General features: G+C 42.4%; 1 protein-coding gene across 3 annotated transcripts in view; it reads right to left on the reverse strand.

The window, feature by feature from the left end:
- The window catches only part of LOC311135413 (myocyte-specific enhancer factor 2A-like), a 103738-nt gene that overhangs the window by 46054 nt on the left and 37467 nt on the right, over positions 1–20217 (reverse strand). For all 3 annotated transcript variants that reach the window (XM_084169348.1, XM_084169349.1, XM_084169350.1), the window contains exon 4: positions 6466–6669. In XM_084169348.1, coding sequence (XP_084025474.1) covers positions 6466–6669 — 204 coding nt within the window. The remainder of the gene's footprint in view (positions 1–6465; positions 6670–20217) is intronic.

A 20217-nucleotide genomic window follows, 5' to 3' on the forward strand; every position in this document is an offset into this window, starting at 1 on the left:
TTCTACTCTTTCGTTCGTGCAGCAAGAGCAGGGCAGTATCCTTGTGAGTGGTTAGAGGGGCTATGTGGGAAATGAACAGATCGCCACCAGCTTGTACTACACTTCAGTTAGTGGCAGTGCCCCTAGAGATAACACAGTGTGCCCTGCAGAGTACAGTACATGCCAATTACAAGATACAGCTAACACATACATCAATAAACAACAATGGAAACAGACACATACACTACCATACTGTAGAATCTGTATGGGAATCTCTACAAAAAGGAAAAGCCTATTTATTAAGAACAAATAGGAAATTATGAATCCTCTTCCATTTGTGAGAAACAGTTTTAGTTTTTGTACTTTGGTCCTGATGAATACAAGAAGGACTCCCGAGTCACGACAGAAAACAAACATGGGGTCACTTTTACATAATTGTGGAGTGTGTCCATTTATTATTTATGCAGGTGAGACCCTGCTTAACTCAGAGGGAGAGAGCACAGGGCCCCTGGTGGAGGACTGAGGCTGCTGGATGCCAGAGAACTGTTTTGCAGCTCTGCCAAGCAGGTAATTCACTAGCAGCAGTAGAATGAATAAAAAATACCAGGCACAGCTGACTCCTTTCATGCAAAAGTTTTAAAACGTGGGATTCTTGGAATTTGTGTATCATACTCTGTAGCCTTTTCCTGCAGTCAAATGACTAGTGGCCTCATGGGTGGAATGTTATTAATATTTTTCATAATTTCATAATAAAAAATAACAAAATACAAATAGGTGTTTCTATGTCAAACGGTTTTGTTATATTTCTTCTGTGATGTATATAAAGTGTAATATTGGGAGACAAACTCAGAATTGAATACATTTCAACTCTATATCTGACCTAGAGTATGTGGACAACTACAAATACCTAGGTGTCTGGTTAGACTGTAAACTCTCCTTCCAGACTCACATTAAGCATCTCCAATCAAAAGTTAGATCTAGAATCGGCTTCCTATTTCGCAACAAAGCCTCCTTCACTCATGCTGCCAAACATGCCCTCGTAAAACTGACTATCCTACCGATCCTTGACTTCGGCGATGTCATTTACAAAATAGCCTCCAACACTCTACTCAGCAAATTGGATGTAGTCTATCACAGTGCCATCCGTTTTGTCACCAAAGCCCCATATACTACCCACCATTGTGACCTGTACGCTCTTGTTGGCTGGCCCTCACTACATATTCGCCAAATCCACTGGCTCCAGGTCATCTATAAATCACTGCTAGGCAAATCCCCGTCCTATCTTAGCTCACTGGTCACCATAGCAACACCCACCCGTAGTCTGTGCTCCAGCAGGTATATCTCACTGGTCATCCCTAAAGCCAACACCTCCTTTGGCCGCCATTCCTTCCAGTTCTCTGCTGCCAATGACTGGAACGAACTGCAAAAATCTCTGAAGCTGGAGACTCTTATCTCCCTCACTAACTTTAAGCGTCAGTTGTCAGAGCAGCTTACCGATCACTGCACCTGTACACAGCCTTTCTGAAATTAGCCCACCCAACTACCTCATCCCCATATTGTTATTTATTTTGCTAATTTGCACCCCAGTATCTCTATTTGCACATCATCTATCATTCCAGTGTTAATACGAAATTGTAACTATTTTGCACTATGGCCTATTTATTGCCTTACCTCCATAACTTACTACATTCGCACACACTGTATATATATTTCTGTTGTATTTTTGACTTTATGTTTTGTTTACCCCATATGTAACTCTATGTTGTTGTTTTTATCGCACTGCTTAGCTTTATCTTGGCCAGGTCGCAGTTGTAAATGAGAACTTGTTCTCAACTGGCTTACCTGGTTAAATAAAGGTGAAATAAAATAAAAAAAATGGTACAGAAGTTTTATTTTTTTAAGCCCATAACCATGTGTGTGAGGTGTATACTTTGGTTTCAAAGTACATTTGTTCAAGACTACCAAGAAACACTCTGTGTGACCCTGATTTAGCAGAAAGTATTCACACACCTTTAATTTTTCCACATGTTGTTGTGTTATAAAGTGGGATAAAAATGTATTTAAGATCTACACAAAATACTCTGTAATGTCAAAGTGGAAGACAAATTTTAAAAAACACTATTATAAACTGGGTGGGTCGATCCCTGAATGCTGATTGGCTGAGAGCCGTGGTATATCAGACCATTTACCACGGGTATGACAAAACAATTATTTTTACTGCTCTAATTAAGTAGGTAACCAGTTTATAATAGCAATAAGGCACCTCAGGGGTTTGTGATATATGGCCAATATACCACGGCTAAGGGCTGTGTCCAGGCACTCCGCGTTGCGTCGTGCATAAGAACAGCCCTTAGCCGTGGTATATTGGCCATATACCACACCCACTCGATCCTTATTGCTTAAATATATCTTGATTAGATAAGTATACAACCCCCTAAGTCAATGCATGTTAGAATCACGTTTGGCAGCAATTACAGCCCTTAGTCTCTAAGAGCTTTGCACACCTGGATTGTACAATATTTGCCAATTATTCTTTAAAACCTTCTTCAAGCTCTGTCAAGTTGGTTGTTGATCATTGCTAGACAGCCATTTTCAAGTCTTGCCAAAGATTTTCAAGCTAATTTAAGTCAAAACTGTGACTATGCCACTCAGAAACATTCAATGTCGTCTTGTTAAGCAACTCTAGTGTGTTGGATTTGCCCCAAACATAAGGCTTTGTATTCAGGACAAAAAGGGAATTTCTTTGCCACATTTTTTGCAGTTTTACTTTACTGCCTTATTGCAAACAGGTTTTGGAATATTTTTTATTCTGTACAGGCTTCCTTCTTTTCATTCTGTCATTTAGGTTAGTATTGTGGAGTAACTACAATGTTGTTGATCCATCCTCAGTTTTCTCCTATCACAGCCATTTAACTCTGTAACTGTTTTAAAATCACCATTGGCCTCATGGTGAAATCCCTGAGTGGTTTCCTTCCTCTCCGGCAACTCAGTTAGGAAGGACGCCTGTATCTTTGTAGTGACTGGGTGTATTGATACACCATCCAAAGTGTAATTAATAACTGCACCATGCTTAAAGGGATATTCAATGTCTGCTTTGTGGTTGAATATGTGCTTGAAATTCACTGCCTGACTGAGGGACCTTACAGATAATTGTATGTGTGGGGTACAGAGATGGGGGTAGTCCTTTAAAACTCATGTTAAACACTATTACTGCACACATTGTGAGTCCATGCAACTTATTATGTGACTTGTTCAGCATATTTTTACTCTTGAACTTATTTAGGTTTGCCATAACAAAAGGGTTGAATACTTATTGACTCAAGACATTTTAGCTTTTCATTTTTAATTAATTTGTAAACATTTCTAAAAACATTATTCCACTTTGACATTATGGAGTATTGTGTGTAGATCAGTGACACAACATCACAATTTCATCCATTTTAAATTCAGTCTGTAACACACCAAATGTGGAAAAAGTCAAGGTGTGTGAATACTTTCTGCATGCACTGTATGTTTGAGTGAAGTCTGACAGTGAAAACACAAGTGTATTATGACGCAGCTAGCAGTGCAGAAACCAGGAAAATGTCTGTCCTGTTTAATGAAAACACCTCAGTCAAACTTGAAACACAAGACCTAGTCTGTGTCTATTTTAAATATTGGATTGCAAAACAAATAAAGCACTTTTATTGTTATTATCCAGGTTTTTCGACTGGTTTTTATTTAAGGCCTTTGCAACTGTAAGCCGAATTCAGTCTTTTACGATTATCACTTCACACTGTGCGATGTTACCAAATTAAAATCTTGATATCAACCTGGCCAGATTGTACGATTTGCTTCAGTTCTGTCATCACATTCTGCGATTGGCTTGAGGCTACGTCAGCCGACGTAGGCTACGTCAACTGCAGCGGTGTTTTTGATCTGCGCATGTGCCAGCCCCAGCAGCGCAGGCCTCTCTCTATGCTTATGCGCGAGTGAAGTGAGGTCAGAAAAACTGAGAGTATGCATCTTAGAAATAGTTTTCACTTACAAACTTTATATGTCCAACCTCAGAATCAAATAGGCTTCCCCAAAATAACATGGTCGCTGTGGTAGAACGTTTATTCTGATAGCCGATTTTGTGCATTGATCAAAATCCCATCAGGTAGCCTGATTTCAGATGTGTCATGTAGGCTAAACAAGATTATTAGGGAAATCGTAGTTCTTGCACAGCATGTAATAGTTTAAATCAAACTAGGCATAAGACGTCTAAAATTGTACAGTCTGCAAAGGTCTTTAGTCAAGAATTAAGACACTAACTTCAGAAAACAGGTTCTGAATAGGTTGAAAAACCACAAGTGCGTCAGTAAGAGGTATTTGGATCCCGAAGGATCCATAATCACCCCATTTTCTTTTCAGTGATGCTCTTGGCCGACAAATTCGGTAGGCTGGCATATCAAGTGGCTTATTCTTCTTCTGTGAGTGTTTGGGCATGTAGAGGGACACTAGCTGCCAGGAAGACCAAGTGCTGCTGGAATTCTCTCCAACACTCTTAGAGCCAATATGAATCTCTAAAGTATGTTCACTACACAATGCTATGTAATTAAACCTAACATTTACAGACTTTTTGTCTTAAACGGTGGTATAATAATTATGCGATTCATCCATGCAGGTACAGTGGGGAAAAAAAGTATTTAGTCAGCCACCAATTGTGCAAGTTCTCCCACTTAAAAAGATGAGAGAGGCCTGTAATTTTCATCATAGGTACACGTCAACTATGACAGACAAATTTAGATTTTTTTTCCAGAAAACCACATTGTAGGATTTTTTATGAATTTATTTGCAAATTATGGTGGAAAATAAGTATTTGGTCACCTACAAACAAGCAAGATTTCTGGCTCTCACAGACCTGTAACTTCTTCTTTAAGAGGCTCCTCTGTCCTCCACTCGTTACCTGTATTAATGGCACCTGTTTGAACTTGTTATCAGTATAAAAGACACCTGTCCACAACCTCAAACAGTCACACTCCAAACTCCACTATGGCCAAGACCAAAGAGCTGTCAAAGGACACCAGAAACAAAATTGTAGACCTGCACCAGGCTGGGAAGACTGAATCTGCAATAGGTAAGCAGCTTGGTTTGAAGAAATCAACTGTGGGAGCAATTATTAGGAAATGGAAGACATACAAGACCACTGATAATCTCCCTCGATCTGGGGCTCCACGCAAGATCTCACCCCGTGGGGTCAAAATGATCACAAGAACGGTGAGCAAAAATCCCAGAACCACACGGGGGGACCTAGTGAATGACCTGCAGAGAGCTGGGACCAAAGTAACAAAGCCTACCGTCAGTAACACACTACGCCGCCAGGGACTCAAATCCTGCAGTGCCAGACGTGTCCCCCTGCTTAAGCCAGTACATGTCCAGGCCTGTCTGAAGTTTGCTAGAGTGCATTTGGATGATCCAGAAGAGGATTGGGAGAATGCCATATGGTCAGATGAAACCAAAATAGAACTTTTTGGTAAAAACTCAACTCGTCGTGTTTGGATGACAAAGAATGCTGAGTTGCATCCAAAGAACACCATACCTACTGTGAAGCATGGGGGTGGAAACATCATGCTTTGGGGCTGTTTTTCTGCAAAGGGACCAGGACGACTGATCCGTGTAAAGGAAAGAATGAATGGGGCCATGTATCATGAGATTTTGAGTGAAAACCTCCTTCCATCAGCAAGGGCATTGAAGATGAAACGTGGCTGGGTCTTTCAGCATGACAATGATCCCAAACACACCGCCCGGGCAACGAAGGAGTGGCTTCGTAAGAAGCATTTCAAGGTCCTGGAGTGGCCTAGCCAGTCTCCAGATCTCAACCCCATAGAAAATCTTTGTAGGGAGTTGAAAGTCCGTGTTGCCCAGCGACAGCCCCAAAACATCCTTGCTCTAGAGGAGATCTGCATGGAGGAATGGGCCAAAATACCAGCAACAGTGTGTGAAAACCTTGTGAAGACTTACAGAAAACGTTTGACCTGTGTCATTGCCAACAAAGGGTATATAACAAAGTATTGACAAACTTTTGTTATTGACCAAATACTTATTTTCCACCATAATTTGCAAATAAATTCATTAAAAATCCTACAATGTCATAGTTGACGTGTACCTATGATGAAAATTACAGGCCTCTCTCATCTTTTTAAGTGGGAGAACTTGCACAATTGGTGGCTGACTAAATACTTTTTTCCCCACTGTATCTACAGTACCGTATCTGGGGGAAACAGGGTTTCCATGCTGTTTGGACAGCTACTGAGTGTAGGCCTGTGCAGTGGTAGATTTTTCTCATTTGTTGTTGAACTGAAGCTGAACTTATCAGAGGCTGCAGACGTCCTCTGCCCTACCCGACGGGTGACTAGAAGGAAACTGTTACCGGCCCTTCAGTTTCCAACGACCAAACAGTTCCTACATAAGCATATACATGGTTTTCCTGCCCTGATACAGTGAAAATGTGAAGCCACTCACCTCGACAATGTCAGAGTTAGTTCTGCTCTCGTGGGGCTCGTTGTACTCAGTGTATTTGAGCAGGACTTTGTCCATGTCTGTGCTCGCATACTGAAAGAGTTTGTTTGAGCTGTTGAATATGATCAGGGCTATCTCACAGTCGCATAGAACGCTGAGCTCATAGGCCTTCTTCATTAGCCCAAACTTCCTCTTCGTGAAGGTAACCTGAGGAGACACAGACCAACATCATCAGTTACACGAAGGAACAAAACCAGATTCAGAAATTACTATTCAAATCTAAAAAATATACATAAATAAATCCACACATAATTTAGTATGCATGTATAAAAGACGGTGCTTAAACAGAATTGGAAATTATGTTGAACAGCAGCCTGAGGGTGTTTTTGCTGGTTTGATAGGGGTCAGGCTGCAGCTGCAAAGTTTCAGAACTAAAAATAAGACACTTTCCTATCTCCATCTCTCATAATACAGAAGTCATAAGAGTATCCCTGTAGGAAAACTACAGTGAGGATATGAGGCTGGTGTGACTGGTTAGCAGGCCAGAGGTCAGGCAGTGTAAAGTCATGTAACAGTTCAGTAAGCTGAATCAGGGCGTTAGGAACTGGGATCCATACATTACATTAACTCCTGACTCCATATATGGTACAGACAGCGGTCCCTCCCTGCCTCTGCATCACTCTGCCAGTAACACGAGCCCACAGATGGGACTGCAGGTCATGCATCACTCCAGTGGTATTGACACCTAACCCTCTCTGCAGACTTTCTGTCCTGCATCTCTCCAGCTCTGTCTCTGTGGTTGCCTGTACCCAATACACATGTCATTATGTAACACTTCTTTATTGCCTTTGCAGTACTGTATGCTATGACCCTCGATCATTGTAAAACCTGATCCAGACAAACAGGGAAACAAGGAATGTAGATGTTCTTCCGTTGAGAACCTACAAGTTGTTCTGTAATGTTGTTTATGTGAAACACCTCCTCAATAGCATTTATGCAAGCTTATCATCCTCACAGTATGCATCATGTAAAGTTCATTCAGTTACAGTACAGCGAGAGCTATGCTATGGATATGCCAGTGAAAGCTGTGCTTCAGGCCAAAGGAGAGTGAATGTGTCTGTATTCACTTCTGCCAATTTCACTGACCTACTAAGAGGAGCTGAGCAGATGAGCTGGCTTTGTTCAACTTTAATTGGTCACAGCTTGCGGCTACCCTCATTTAAAATGGCATAATGCAATATAGTCCTATGAGTTGCATAGCTTATCTGTCTCCACTCAGCCAGTGGGGTCACTCCAACTGTGAAAAATGAATTTCAAATGTTCCACACTACAGGTAATTACACAGGTCCATTATAACTCTGGGAGACACACAGACCCATTCCACATGTCATTTTACAGTCACTGCTCCCATGTCAGGTGTGGACATGATGACAAAACCAAATACAAGAATGACATTTCCTAAAATGGCACATTTTAATAGTATGAGTTGCAAGTCTTAGAACATGTGAAAGGCCCAGTGCAGTCAAAATTCTGTTTTGCCTGTGTTTTGTATCATATTGTACAGCAGCTGATGAAACTAACACTGTAAAGGTGTGAAAAAGTCTGATCAGTGTTATTTCCTGACAGTTGCTGGTTGAACAAAACAATTTACACAGGACCTTCTAATGAGCAGGTTTTTGCATGGGTGGACATCACCAGGCAGTACATTAGTTAATAGACCAATAACAAAGAGAGTTCTGCCACTTTTCAACCTCATATACATTATCTCCAGCACCATACCAGCGTCTACATATGTGAAAACTGTGTGTTTCTATGGTCTGTGGTTAAATAGATAAGAACGGTACAAAAAACTGCTTCTCTGTGACATTACAGGGTAGGACTAAAATTAAGAAAAATATTTTCTAAACTTGCAACGGGTTTCTAGCCAGAGGGAATGTATTTTCTTGCTCCCCACATCACTGTGAATCTCATAGTGTTTGAAAATCACTGCTTTAACTTTTGATGATGTCATCAGGTTGAACTTTCTTACTTTATATTTTTTCTACAAAAAGTAGAAATGCGCCATTTTCACATATGTAAACACTGGTATTGTACTGGAGATAATGAAAATGATGTAGAAAATGTTTGTAATTGCCTATTAATTGTTACCCAGAAATGATTTGATATTGATGTAAAAACGGCTGCATTTACAGTAAGTTTGACATATGGATGTATACGAGTCCTGCTGGAGAGCAAGTCCTCTATATATTGGTTTTGTGCATGTCATAGTGTTTATTTGTGCTGTGGAGGCAATACGCTCCATGAGGGCAGACAAGGGTATGTGCAGTTTCTGTATCCTTGGTCCACAGAGGACCATTCCCCACTCTGTTCTCATCAGACCTGACTATAACACAGTATAGTACAGTAGGCTACAGTAGCTCCTGGTGCAGCATAATGGACCTGTGTGTGACAGGCCAAACCACCTGACACTGACCTCCCTTGACTCACACTCCTTCTCAGAGCTGCTTGCTTGCTTACTTGTTTGTTTAACCGGCTGGAAAGCACCGACTGTCATGTGGGGAAATGATTAACAAATGGACTGCATTTTAGCAGATGAGTGTGTCTGCTAAGCTAAGCTATGGAGGGAGGGAGCATTACCTTTCAGCAGGAAGCAGGACGCTAACCCTGGGTGAGTGAACTGAACTGGTGAGCTGGGACTTTGTTCCAGCTGGCTGGGCTGGCCCTCAGTGTGCTGAGTGGAAGAGCAGGGCCACAGCGCTGTGCTGACCTAGGCTCCTGCTTCATTTCACCCAGAGGAGCACAGAGACCTGGATCACCATGCTTCGCTCCGCATCGCCTCTGCAGAGCCAGCTGCTTGCTCTTAAAGAGGAGTGTTCCCTATTCTATTATACTGTCTGTATCCTTGCACTGACTGGACATACTGTAGGAAGCATGTCTGACATGGTTTCTGTACTGTATGCCCTGATCAAAGAAGATAATACAGACAGGGCAAACAACATGTCCACATACTGTGCTTCATACTAATGTACAACAAGGTTTATCTGTATCATAGAAGAAGCTTTTAGATGCAGCGAGAACAAGCCCTTCATGTCATGACTATCAGCAGCCTACACCGCAGAGTTGAGACCTTGCTGAGGTGTGGGCCTTTGGGTTGACACCCCCCACGTCCTGTCCTCTATGGGGTGACTGCCTGGTGAGACAGTGGAAAACCACAGACATCCTTGAGGTCACGTGGGCTAGTCTGTAGGCAGGGTTTTTCTATGGCTCACCACGTCAAAGACATCCACACAATAGACACCATTCTATGGGTTACTCAAGAATTTGGGTGGTGCTTCAAGTGTAATGATTATGTTTAGTTAATGTACTGTCTAATTCATGTAATGACAGTGACAGCAAAAGGAGTATCCACTGTAAATCATGTGGAACAAACTACCACAAGTTATTTGTGTGCTACTATTATCCTCTGCCAAGCATTCAACTGCAAATATAGAAATAATAAAATGACTCAACTTTTCTAAACTCTAAATGTAAAATGCATCCATTTCTCCAACTTTCTGCATCCTTTGATAAGGTCATTATAATAACCCACACAATGCCTAGCAGACAGACAGTAATTATATTAGCATTTCCCACCTGATTGTGCGCCTGGCTGAAAACCTTGACCTTTTCAGATTCTCTCTCACTGCTAGTGACGAGCTGGGGGTGCTAATTCTGCTCTCATATAAAACTTTCTCCAACTACTTTTCCTTCAGGTCTCCACCACTCATCCTACCTATGAAGTGCATGCCTCAGGCATTGTGCTTCCGAAATTCTCCATTGACAACTGTAGTCAGTAATTAAATGTGGGAAGACGAACGAAGAGGATTTTCAATAGAATGTTTAGCTTGGTCAAGTGGCCTTATGTAAGAACTACTATACTGTATAGCATTTGTTGCCAGAGATCCAGCTGAGTGCATGGTCGTCTTGCATGGTCGTCTTGCTCTGCCATGATATGAACTGTATGCCTACATGATCCTGTCTCCAGAGAATGACAATGATGGAGGGACCTGTCACTCAACAGGTCTATAACTTTCAAGGAGTCAACATGACAAACAGGCCATCAGGGTTGGCTTTGGGGTGATGGAGGTGATGCCGAGTCATTGAGGAAAAAGGGAGCTGGAACTCCATGTCCACTCTAATGGTCTCCATGGCAGACAGGGGTGTGGAAGGCTGGGTTGGCTGCAGAGCATGTGTGCCCTGACACCAGCTGGGAGAGTGACCCAGGCCCCCTGGCTCCTTGGCTGTGCAGTACTAGAGTACAGTACTAGTCACAGGGCCTTCCCTCCTGTCCTGTCTGGCTGGATCAGCTCTCACAGGGAGAATGGACAGCTCCAGGACCCCTGTGCCAATGGACCACTGCAGGATCCAGAGGCCTGGCCCACCAGCTGGGCTTGACCTTGGAACCAAACTGGACGATCCTTCCCATTAGACCACATGAAATGAGCCCACCGCTCTGACCTCCTCTGCTAGGTCTACATTGATACTGTATGTATAGAGTTTACTCGGCTGAGCCGGTGAGAGGACTGGTGCTAGAAAATTATGTAATTATTGTTCAGTATTGGACGTCATTTGAATCATTAAAGTCATTATAGTCTGTCTGTTCCGGATGGGTAGAAAAGGTTGAATCATCTCATTGTCCCTGCTTTTCAACCTGACAACAGGAGCAGACCACCATACTTCCCTCACTAACCTCTTGCTAATACTTCACTATGGAAACACAAAACATAACTTTCCCTGTTTCACATATAGCTGCTACCCTCTCATTTGTAAGGCAGTTAAACATTATATTTTTCAAACATGCGTCATAGGCTGTGCACTCCACCTAGCCTCCCCTGTTTTCCACCACCTTTCTTTATTCTCTCTCTCCATTCTCTACCAACAAGGTTTTTACCTGTTAAATAAATAATGGAGTTGGCCCGGGAGCTTTCAGTTTCAGAGTAGGGAGAGAAAGGGATGAAAAATAGAGATGTGCTCTGCTGCTCCCTGGTGAGAGAGGGAGAGGGAGAGAGAGAGAGTTAGGGAGAGGGAAAGAGAGAGCAGCACTGTGCTCACAGCAAGGGCAGGCAACCCTCCACCCAGCAGCAAAATCATCAAACTTTTAATGACTTGGGCAATTACCCCCAGTGAGCCTGCTTAATGGCATCCAGAGGACGTCATTAGACATGAGGAGCTAACTACGTAGCATTCACTGGGCCAGACACAGCCAGCCTCACTCTATTATTTTTAGTAGACGCTCTTATCCAGAGTGACTTACAGTTTCATACTTCATCGTAACTGGTCCCCCCTGGGAATCGAACCCACAGCACTGCCTTTGCAAGCGCTGTGCTCTACCAACTGAGCCACCACTCCACTCCGCTACAAAACAAAGCCACCTTCCACTGTCCTTTCACTGGGAGGGAGACCCCCACACATGCTGCTACTAAAAAGTCCTCTCATCTCCTCCATGGCCTTTCACATTGTTATGTTGTACTATTCATGAGGCAAAGACTATCACAACACAATCAGGCCACAACAGAGAGCTTCTCTGTTTGAAAGGCACTTCTCATCAGGTCATGTGAGGCGACTGATATTATTAAACCAGATTCCCCCTCAGGGAATCATCTCAGAACATTCCCCTACTCTTGAATTATTCAGCCAGATTCTCTAAATGAGAGTAGTAATTGTAGGGTGTTGCAGTTGAGTAAATCAGGCCTTTCACTGGCTGGTCTGATTTGAAGATTGATCCATCCATAGTGATTCTGTTGTCGAGCTCCATTATAGAATTCATCCCTTACACAGGTTTGCAATTAGTATGTCAGGCAGGCTGCTCTGCTCAGTGAGGCTGGCTGAGCTGAGGTTTCTACCTGACAGGACCTCAGCCTCCATCTTTCATACACCTAGAGTATGAAGAGAAGGAACGCAGTAGAACCAAGGGTGAGCATCATAAAATAATTATAGGGTCATGAAATCTATTCATTAAAAAGTGATTTGGCTATTATTACATTTTAGAGAATTGAAAGGTGAGTCAATCCAAAGGAAATCAAAGAAATATCCTAGAAATGACACACTCTATATGCTCTGCCTGAGCTCTGCATGGGCTCTTGAGGCTAATCTTTCTGCCATAAATCGTGAAAGGTCAACAACCCTTCCAGAGCACTTCCAGTGTTGATGTTACAAGAACACCCCTGCTGTCCCCGTGCAGCGTCCTGTATTACCACACTATTTAATTAGCACACTTAAGGCCTTCGTTCACTTTAAAGGGGAATTATGGCAAATTTCAAAAATGTTTCTATGTTCCTAAACCCCTCTGACGCATTATTGGACTGTCCGTCGAACTGGGAAAGCGAGGTAGAGCTAGAGTGAGAGCTACGTCACCAGGTTATGCAGCCGCCCACTCTCACTGCAGCGCTAGATAGAACTTTGTGGAATAATGCAAATCTACGAAAAATAAACATTCTGTCACAGCGAAAATACTAAATTTGGCAAGTCCAATCGATTGTGAGATATGCGATAAACTTGGGTCGCGGGTTCACAATTTTACCTTTTCTGAGATCTCTGCCAAGCAAGGAGGACAGGAGCCGACCTAATCGCATCTCCCACTTTTACCTTGCAACCCCATTGGAAATAATTTCACCTGCCAACATCCCGCCACGTCTATTTCTATGGGCACAAGCACTGTTCATGACACAAACTATTCACACCCCTCTTGTTGGCAGAGAGAAAATGTGCAGTTTTAAAGCTTATTTCCTGCAATTCTACACATTTTGTCATGTATTCATGTGATATTTGAGTGACTCGAACATTACTACAAAATCTATGGGCTAAAAAACCTAGCTAAAATATGTTGAGCTGGACATTTCTGATAAGTTATAAATAGCTCTCTAAGGTATTTTATCTTTATTTAACTAGGCAAGTCAGTTAAGAACAAATTCTTATTTACAATGACGGCCTACACCGGGCCAATTGTGCGCCACCCTATGGGACTCCCAATCACGGCCAGTTGTGATACAGCCTGGAATCGAACCAGGGGGTCTGTAGTGATACCTCAAGCACTGAGATGCAGTGCCTTAGACCGCTGCGCCACTCGGGAGCCACTCGGTATGCAATGACTGACATGACAAGATGAAAACTGATGATGCAATACCCAATTTCGAAATTGTGCCTTGTGCATTCTACTATTACCACTTTGAAGAGTAAGTTGAAAACGGACTGAGATCCTTAATCCCCCCTGCCGACCCCTCGCTACATCCCTTGTTGCATGGTGTGATCAGATCATTACGGAAATATATATATACTAAAATGAGAGGGAAATACTAGTGAGTGTGCAACATAATGTCCACTTCATAGGATGACACATATGGGCTAAAAGGCTAATTTATATAACAAATGTTTCATTAGATTGTAATTTTCCTACAGTAGCCAGCTGACAGCGAACGTATCCTTGTAAATTAATTTCCGTTGCAAATATAATAGACAGCCTAGGTAGGTACTGATGCATGCATCTATCGAAATGTGATTTATGCTCACTGTCCAAATTTTCATTGGGTAGATCAAATATGCTATTATTACATTTATTATTAGCCTACATTTACATTTTCAAATTGGTAGACTAATGACAATCATTTACAAAATGATGCATGGGATTTTGTTTGCAAGCCAGGGCCAAATTGCCTTCCTCGATAAAATACACTAGCATAAAATACCATATTCCTTGAAAGTAATGTATTGATTATACAGTGCCTTCGGAAAGTATTCAGACCCCTTGACTTTTTCCGCATTTTGTTACATTACAGCCTTATTCTAAAATGGATTAAATAAATCAAAATAATCAGCAATCTAAACACAATCCTCCATAATGACAAAGCGAAAACAGGTTTTGGGAAAAAATAAAAACAGAAATACCTTATTTACATAAGTATTCAGACCCTTTGCTATGAGTCTCGAAATTGAGCTCAGGTGCATCCTGTTTTCATTGATCATCCTTGAGATGTTTCTACAACTTGATTGGCGTCCACCTGTGGTAAATTCAATTGATTGGACATTATTTGGAAAGGCACACACCTGTCTATGTAAGGTCCCACAGTTGACAGTGCATGTCAGAGCAAAAACCAAGCCATGAGGCTGAAGGAATTGTCCGTAGAGCTCCGAGACAGGATTGTGTCGAGGCACAGATCTGGGGAAGGGTGCCAAAAAATGTCTGCAGCATTGAATGTCCCCAAGAACACTGTGGCCTCCATCATTCTTAAATGGAAGAAGTTTGGAACCACCAAGACTCTTCCTAGAGCTGGTGACCCGGCCAGACTGAGCAATCGAGGGAGAAGGGTCATGGTGAGGGAGATGACCAAGAACCCGATGGTCACTCTGACAGTGCTCTAGAGTTCTTCTGTGGAGATGGGAGAACCTTCCAGAAGGACAACCATCTCTGCAGCACTCCACCAATCAGGCCTTTGTGGTAAAGTGGCCAGACGAAGCAACTCCTCAGTAAAAGGCACATGACAGCCCGCTTGGAGTTTTTCTGGTCTGATGAAACCATGATTGAACTCTTTGGCCTGAATACCAAGCGTCACGTCTGGAGGAAACCTGGCACCATCCCTACGATGAAGCATGGTGGTGGCAGCATCATGCTGTGGGGGATGTTTTCAGTCAGGATCGAGGCAAAGATGAACGAAGCAAAGTACAGAGAGATCCTTGATGAAATCCTGCTCCAGAGTGCTCAGGTCCTCAGACTGGGGCGAAGGTTCACCTTCCAACAGGACAATGACCCTAAGCACACAGCCAAGACAACGCAGGAGTGGCTTCGGGACAAGCCTCTGAATGTCCTTGAGTGGCCCAGCCAGAGCCCGGACTTGAACCCGATCTCTGGAGAGACCTGAAAATAGCTTTGCAGCAACGCTCCCCATCCAACCTGACAGAGCTTGAGAGGATCTGCAGAGAAGAATGGGAGAAACTCCCCAAATACAGTTGTGCCAAGCTTATAGCGTCACACCCAAGAAGACTTGATGCTGTAATTGCTGCCAAAGGTGCTTCAACAAAGTACTAAGTAAAGGGTCTAAATACTTATGTAAATGTAATATTTCTGTTTTTATTTTTTATAAATTAGCAACAATTTATAGAAACCTGTTTTTGCTTTGTTATTATGGTGTATTGTGTGTAGATTGATGAATAAAAAAATCTATGTAATACATTTTAGAATAAGGCTGTAACGTAACAAAATGTGGAAAAAGTCAAGGGGTCTGAATACTTTCCGAAGGCACTGATGAATGATGATCACTGCAATCAACAGCTGCAGTGTTGCTCATTGGATTACACCATATCATTGAACAGGCTATGTGAACGTTTATAAAGTCAAAAGGCAGACATATGGATTTATTTGATTTGGATGGATGGTTGACATGACAGAAAGGTAGGCGGATATTTTCTTATCTAAAATGTGGGTGAAACTTTGCTTCAGTATACATTTCTCACGCTCGTTATGTGCTTTGTTTCGCGCATGGGACTCAAACCTAGATGGACTCGTGCCTGGTAAAAACTTTATAGCGTATTGCGCAATATATTACAAAATTCTAACAAAATACACAACATCATTTAGGAGATAAAGGTTGTAAGCACAGTGTTTCTGATCAGATCGACAATGATCTTCTAATGTATTTGTGTGGCTATAATGCTATCTTTAGAGCCCAACATTTTCTGCTTGGTTTCCAGAGCATTGAAAAATAAATGAAATAGGCTACTACCGAGGTCTGATGATGCTTCTGAGAATATAGTAAAAGGCATGTTGTGTTGGGTGATGTGCTAAAGTCTGATGTAGGCTATTTTGAAATCTGACAGTGTGTTGTGTTTATGAGGAGGCCCCTACTGCGTGTGTTGTTGCATGAGCTGGCTGCTGTTTCCTCCTTGCTTGGCAGATATCTCAGAAAATGTACAATTGTGAACCTGTGACCCAAATGTATCATTAAAAATGTATATGCCATATCTCACAATCGACTGGACTTCCCGAATTTAGTATTTCCGCTATGACAAAACTTGTATATTTTCCGTATATTTGCGTTATTCCACAAAATTCTATCTAGTGCTGTAGTGAGTGGGGGGCTGTATAACCCTGTGACGTAGCTCTCGCTCTGCCTCGCTCACCCTGAGTGAGAGAGGTGTGCACGTTGACAGACAGTCCAACAAGTCAGAGGGGTTTAGGAACATAGTCACATTTTAGAAATGTGCCGTTATTCCGCTTTAATGCTATGAATATGGACTGCTGGCGGTGAAGCCATGTGAATAAAGATTCTAACCGTCTTCTGATAATGAGCCTGCATGCTAATGGCCGTTCCCCCTTGGTTAGGAGCACACCCCAGGGACAGGGGACTGTTTGTTTCATGGTCCATAGAGAGAAGATACACACACACATCACATTATCATGGTGAAGCTTTATTTTAGCAGCACTCCCAGTGTTTTCACAGTGTGCCCCATTCTCATAGAAGAGTAATGGCAGCGCCTGGGCTCTACTGATAACCATTCTGGGAGATGAAGAAGTATGACATTTCAAAATCGTATTGGGAAAAAAACAACACAACAGTAAACATGCCGTCCCCCACGAATGATGCAGCGCCCCCCTTAGGCCAATCAGTGTGATTTTTTAAATGACGGATCTCTATGGCAAGATGCATCATTCACCCAAGTTTCGCCAAAACTGGGCCAGTGGTGTCTGAGATATTGCATTTGATTAATGTATGTACAGTTGATTACTATAGTGCCCCCCCCCTTGGGCCAATCAGTGTAATTTTGTAAATGACGGATCTCTATGGTAAGACGCATCATTCACCCAAGTTTCATCAAAATCGGGCCAGTGGTATCTGAGATATCTCGTGGGTTAGGTAGACTGATATCCCTGAGCATGTGTGCCAAATATCATCACTCTGAGTCAAACAGATCAAGAGATAAAAACATGTGCCCGTTATAGCGCCTCCATGAGGTCAATATGAATGTTCTTGCATATGTTGATTCTTGACAGTGTTTGCAACGTGTCCCAAATGTTGTTACAATACGAATATCCTTGACTGATTTGTGCCATAAGACGCCCATGTTAATATTTATGTTGTTTTAGGTACTAGTCTGGAACATTTTGCTTTGAGAGACCTTTGTCCATATATGTCACATATCAGCTTTTGTGCAGATCGATCATTCGGTGCCAGAGGAGTAGCGTGTTAAGTGTTTCTCACATAATTCTAAATGCTGGAAACTCCATCATGGTGGACCTTATGGGTCCCTGTGCCAAATTTCTTCCTTGTGAGGTGAGGGACCTATGTACTGAATTTCATGGCTTTAGGTCAAATAGGGTAAGGTGCGTGACCTTTCAAAGTTTGCAATTTCAATCTCTTGTTATAGCACCACCATCTGGCCAATCTGTGTAATTTAGCAAATGTCGGATCTCTATGGCAAGACGCATCATTCACCCAAGTTTCGTCAAAATCGAGCCAGTACTGTCTGAGATACCGCATGTGACCAACGTACGAACGACTGTACGAACGAACATACTAACGGACAGAGACAGACGTTTTCGCAGTTTGCCAATTTAGCAATCAGAAACAACCTGAAATGATGTTGTCGCTTACTTCCTTTTCCTTTTTTTGCTGATGTCACAGGTCAGTGCAGATACTAATGCTTTGGCAGGAGCCTGCTCTCCCCTGCACTGCTATTTGGATCCCACCCAGAACCAGGTGTTATGCTGATAATTGGCCCATCATGTAGATTTTGGTTTCTCACTTGGCTGAGCTGCATCCCGCACAGTAACTGTCAGAGACATGGGGGAGCGGGAGCAGAGCAGAAGAGAGGGGAAGGGGCACGAGGTCCCATGTTATCATCCTCAGGAGGCTGAGCAAAACCTCAATTCGCTTTCTGTGTGCATGGCATAAAAGTTGTTTCACCCACTAGAGAGTGCAAATGATATTTTGAGAGGGTGCGAATAGGATACATCCTATTGGATCGGGCTCAAAGACCACTTCTCCATACTGTAATGCAAAATATCAAACACATTGCTGTTCACAGGAACACCTACTACCTGACATAGATCTGCATATTCTGCATATGTAATGCAGTGATATGAAAACTCTAGGGATTTCGGTTCTCCACAGATACAGTCGGCCTCAGACAGTGGTTGAGCAGACAGGACGGTGCTGTGTTGTGCTGTTTAGGGGGGTTATATTTAGCGTGAGCAGGCAAACAGAGTGAATTCCAGGGCAGGCCTCTCCTCTCTGTGGCTGGCCAGTACCAGAGCCATGGCAGTTAGTGTTGAGGGAGAGAAGGGTGCTCTGTGTCCAGCTAACTGACCCACCCTGCTAATGAGAGGGTGGTGTGGTGCAGTGGCTGCTCCTAATTACTACCAAGCAGCTGCAACCGCATGGAGCCACGCGGAGCCCAGCGAGGGGCCCTGCCCGGCCAAGGGACAAGCCCTCCAGTGTGGAGAGGCCGCAGTCGCCCCACTTCGCCCCGCTCACCCTATGCTCACTGCTCAGTGCTCTGGGTTCACTCCCACGCCAAGCAGCCTCTTCTGTAGCCTGCTATACTACTGCTGCTCCCTCATCAACTTCTCCTGCTGAAATTGCAGGGTGGCGGGAGAATCATGTCTGTAAATATGGCTGCACTGACAATTTTTTTAAATGGTTCCTGTTTATCCGGCTGGGGACTTTCTGTTCAGATTCATATTGTCACTGACAGCAGCCCAGCTTCAGTTCCATAGAACAGGTATCCTATCCAAAATATTACCCAATATAGAAATGGCCTTTCTCCTAAATTGTGGGAACCATATTTCAGTTTACAGTCAATAGATTTTGTTAACATTATTTCAGCATCTAATCTATTCAAAAAAAAAAAAAAAAAAAAATATATATATATATATATATATATATATATATATATATATATATATCTAGACTGTTATTGAGATGAGGTTTTACTTATTAAACTCAGTTTAAATTAAATGATTACAATACCTTGTTTACTTGTTTTCATCTATTTCATAACGAGTTTATACCTATAAAATCTATCTTTATATGGGATGTAAACATGGTCTTTGTTAAGCCACCACATCCAATAGTTTCTCAACATTTAAAGATGCATTATTCAGAAATTGCTAAAATTCTAACAGTTCGCCTAATATCAGTATTTGTGACAACACAAGCAAGTATAGTGTAGAGAATCATTGTACCATCTAAACCCCTGTGAAATATATTTCCATAACCAAAAATATTGTATTTACAGCTGTCTGAAGCTGGTGTACAAAACCGAAAGTAAAAGACGCAAAAGCTAAACTTAAGAACGGGAAGCATAGAAATAGCGCACATAGTACAGATCTACCACTTCTTAGACTTGCTTTTAATGAGAATGACAGATCTATAATTTCTACACATCTTTAAGGCATATCATTTTACTCCTAACCCCTACACTGGAGAGATATACTTTCTCTTACAGGACTGGATCATGTTCATGTATTACAAACAATAAATTATGTTATTTGGATTGAAAATACATGAGGCACCAATTCACTCCAGAGAACAGTGCTACCTCAAATAGAAATAGTTGCTATATGAAAACATACAGTCCTGTGAAGTGGGCACTTTGAGTCCCAGTCAAGAATTCACCACAGGTGGTAAGCGGTGAGAAGTCAACTCCTGTTTTCAACATATGGAACAACACTGTAGGCCTCATGTAGATAAGTGGGAGTAGTCTCCTTCCATTAGCTTGTGTGTG

The sequence above is a fragment of the Coregonus lavaretus genome, assembly GCF_964263955.1.
Source record: "Coregonus lavaretus genome assembly, chromosome: 9".
Taxonomy (NCBI): domain Eukaryota; kingdom Metazoa; phylum Chordata; class Actinopteri; order Salmoniformes; family Salmonidae; genus Coregonus; species Coregonus lavaretus.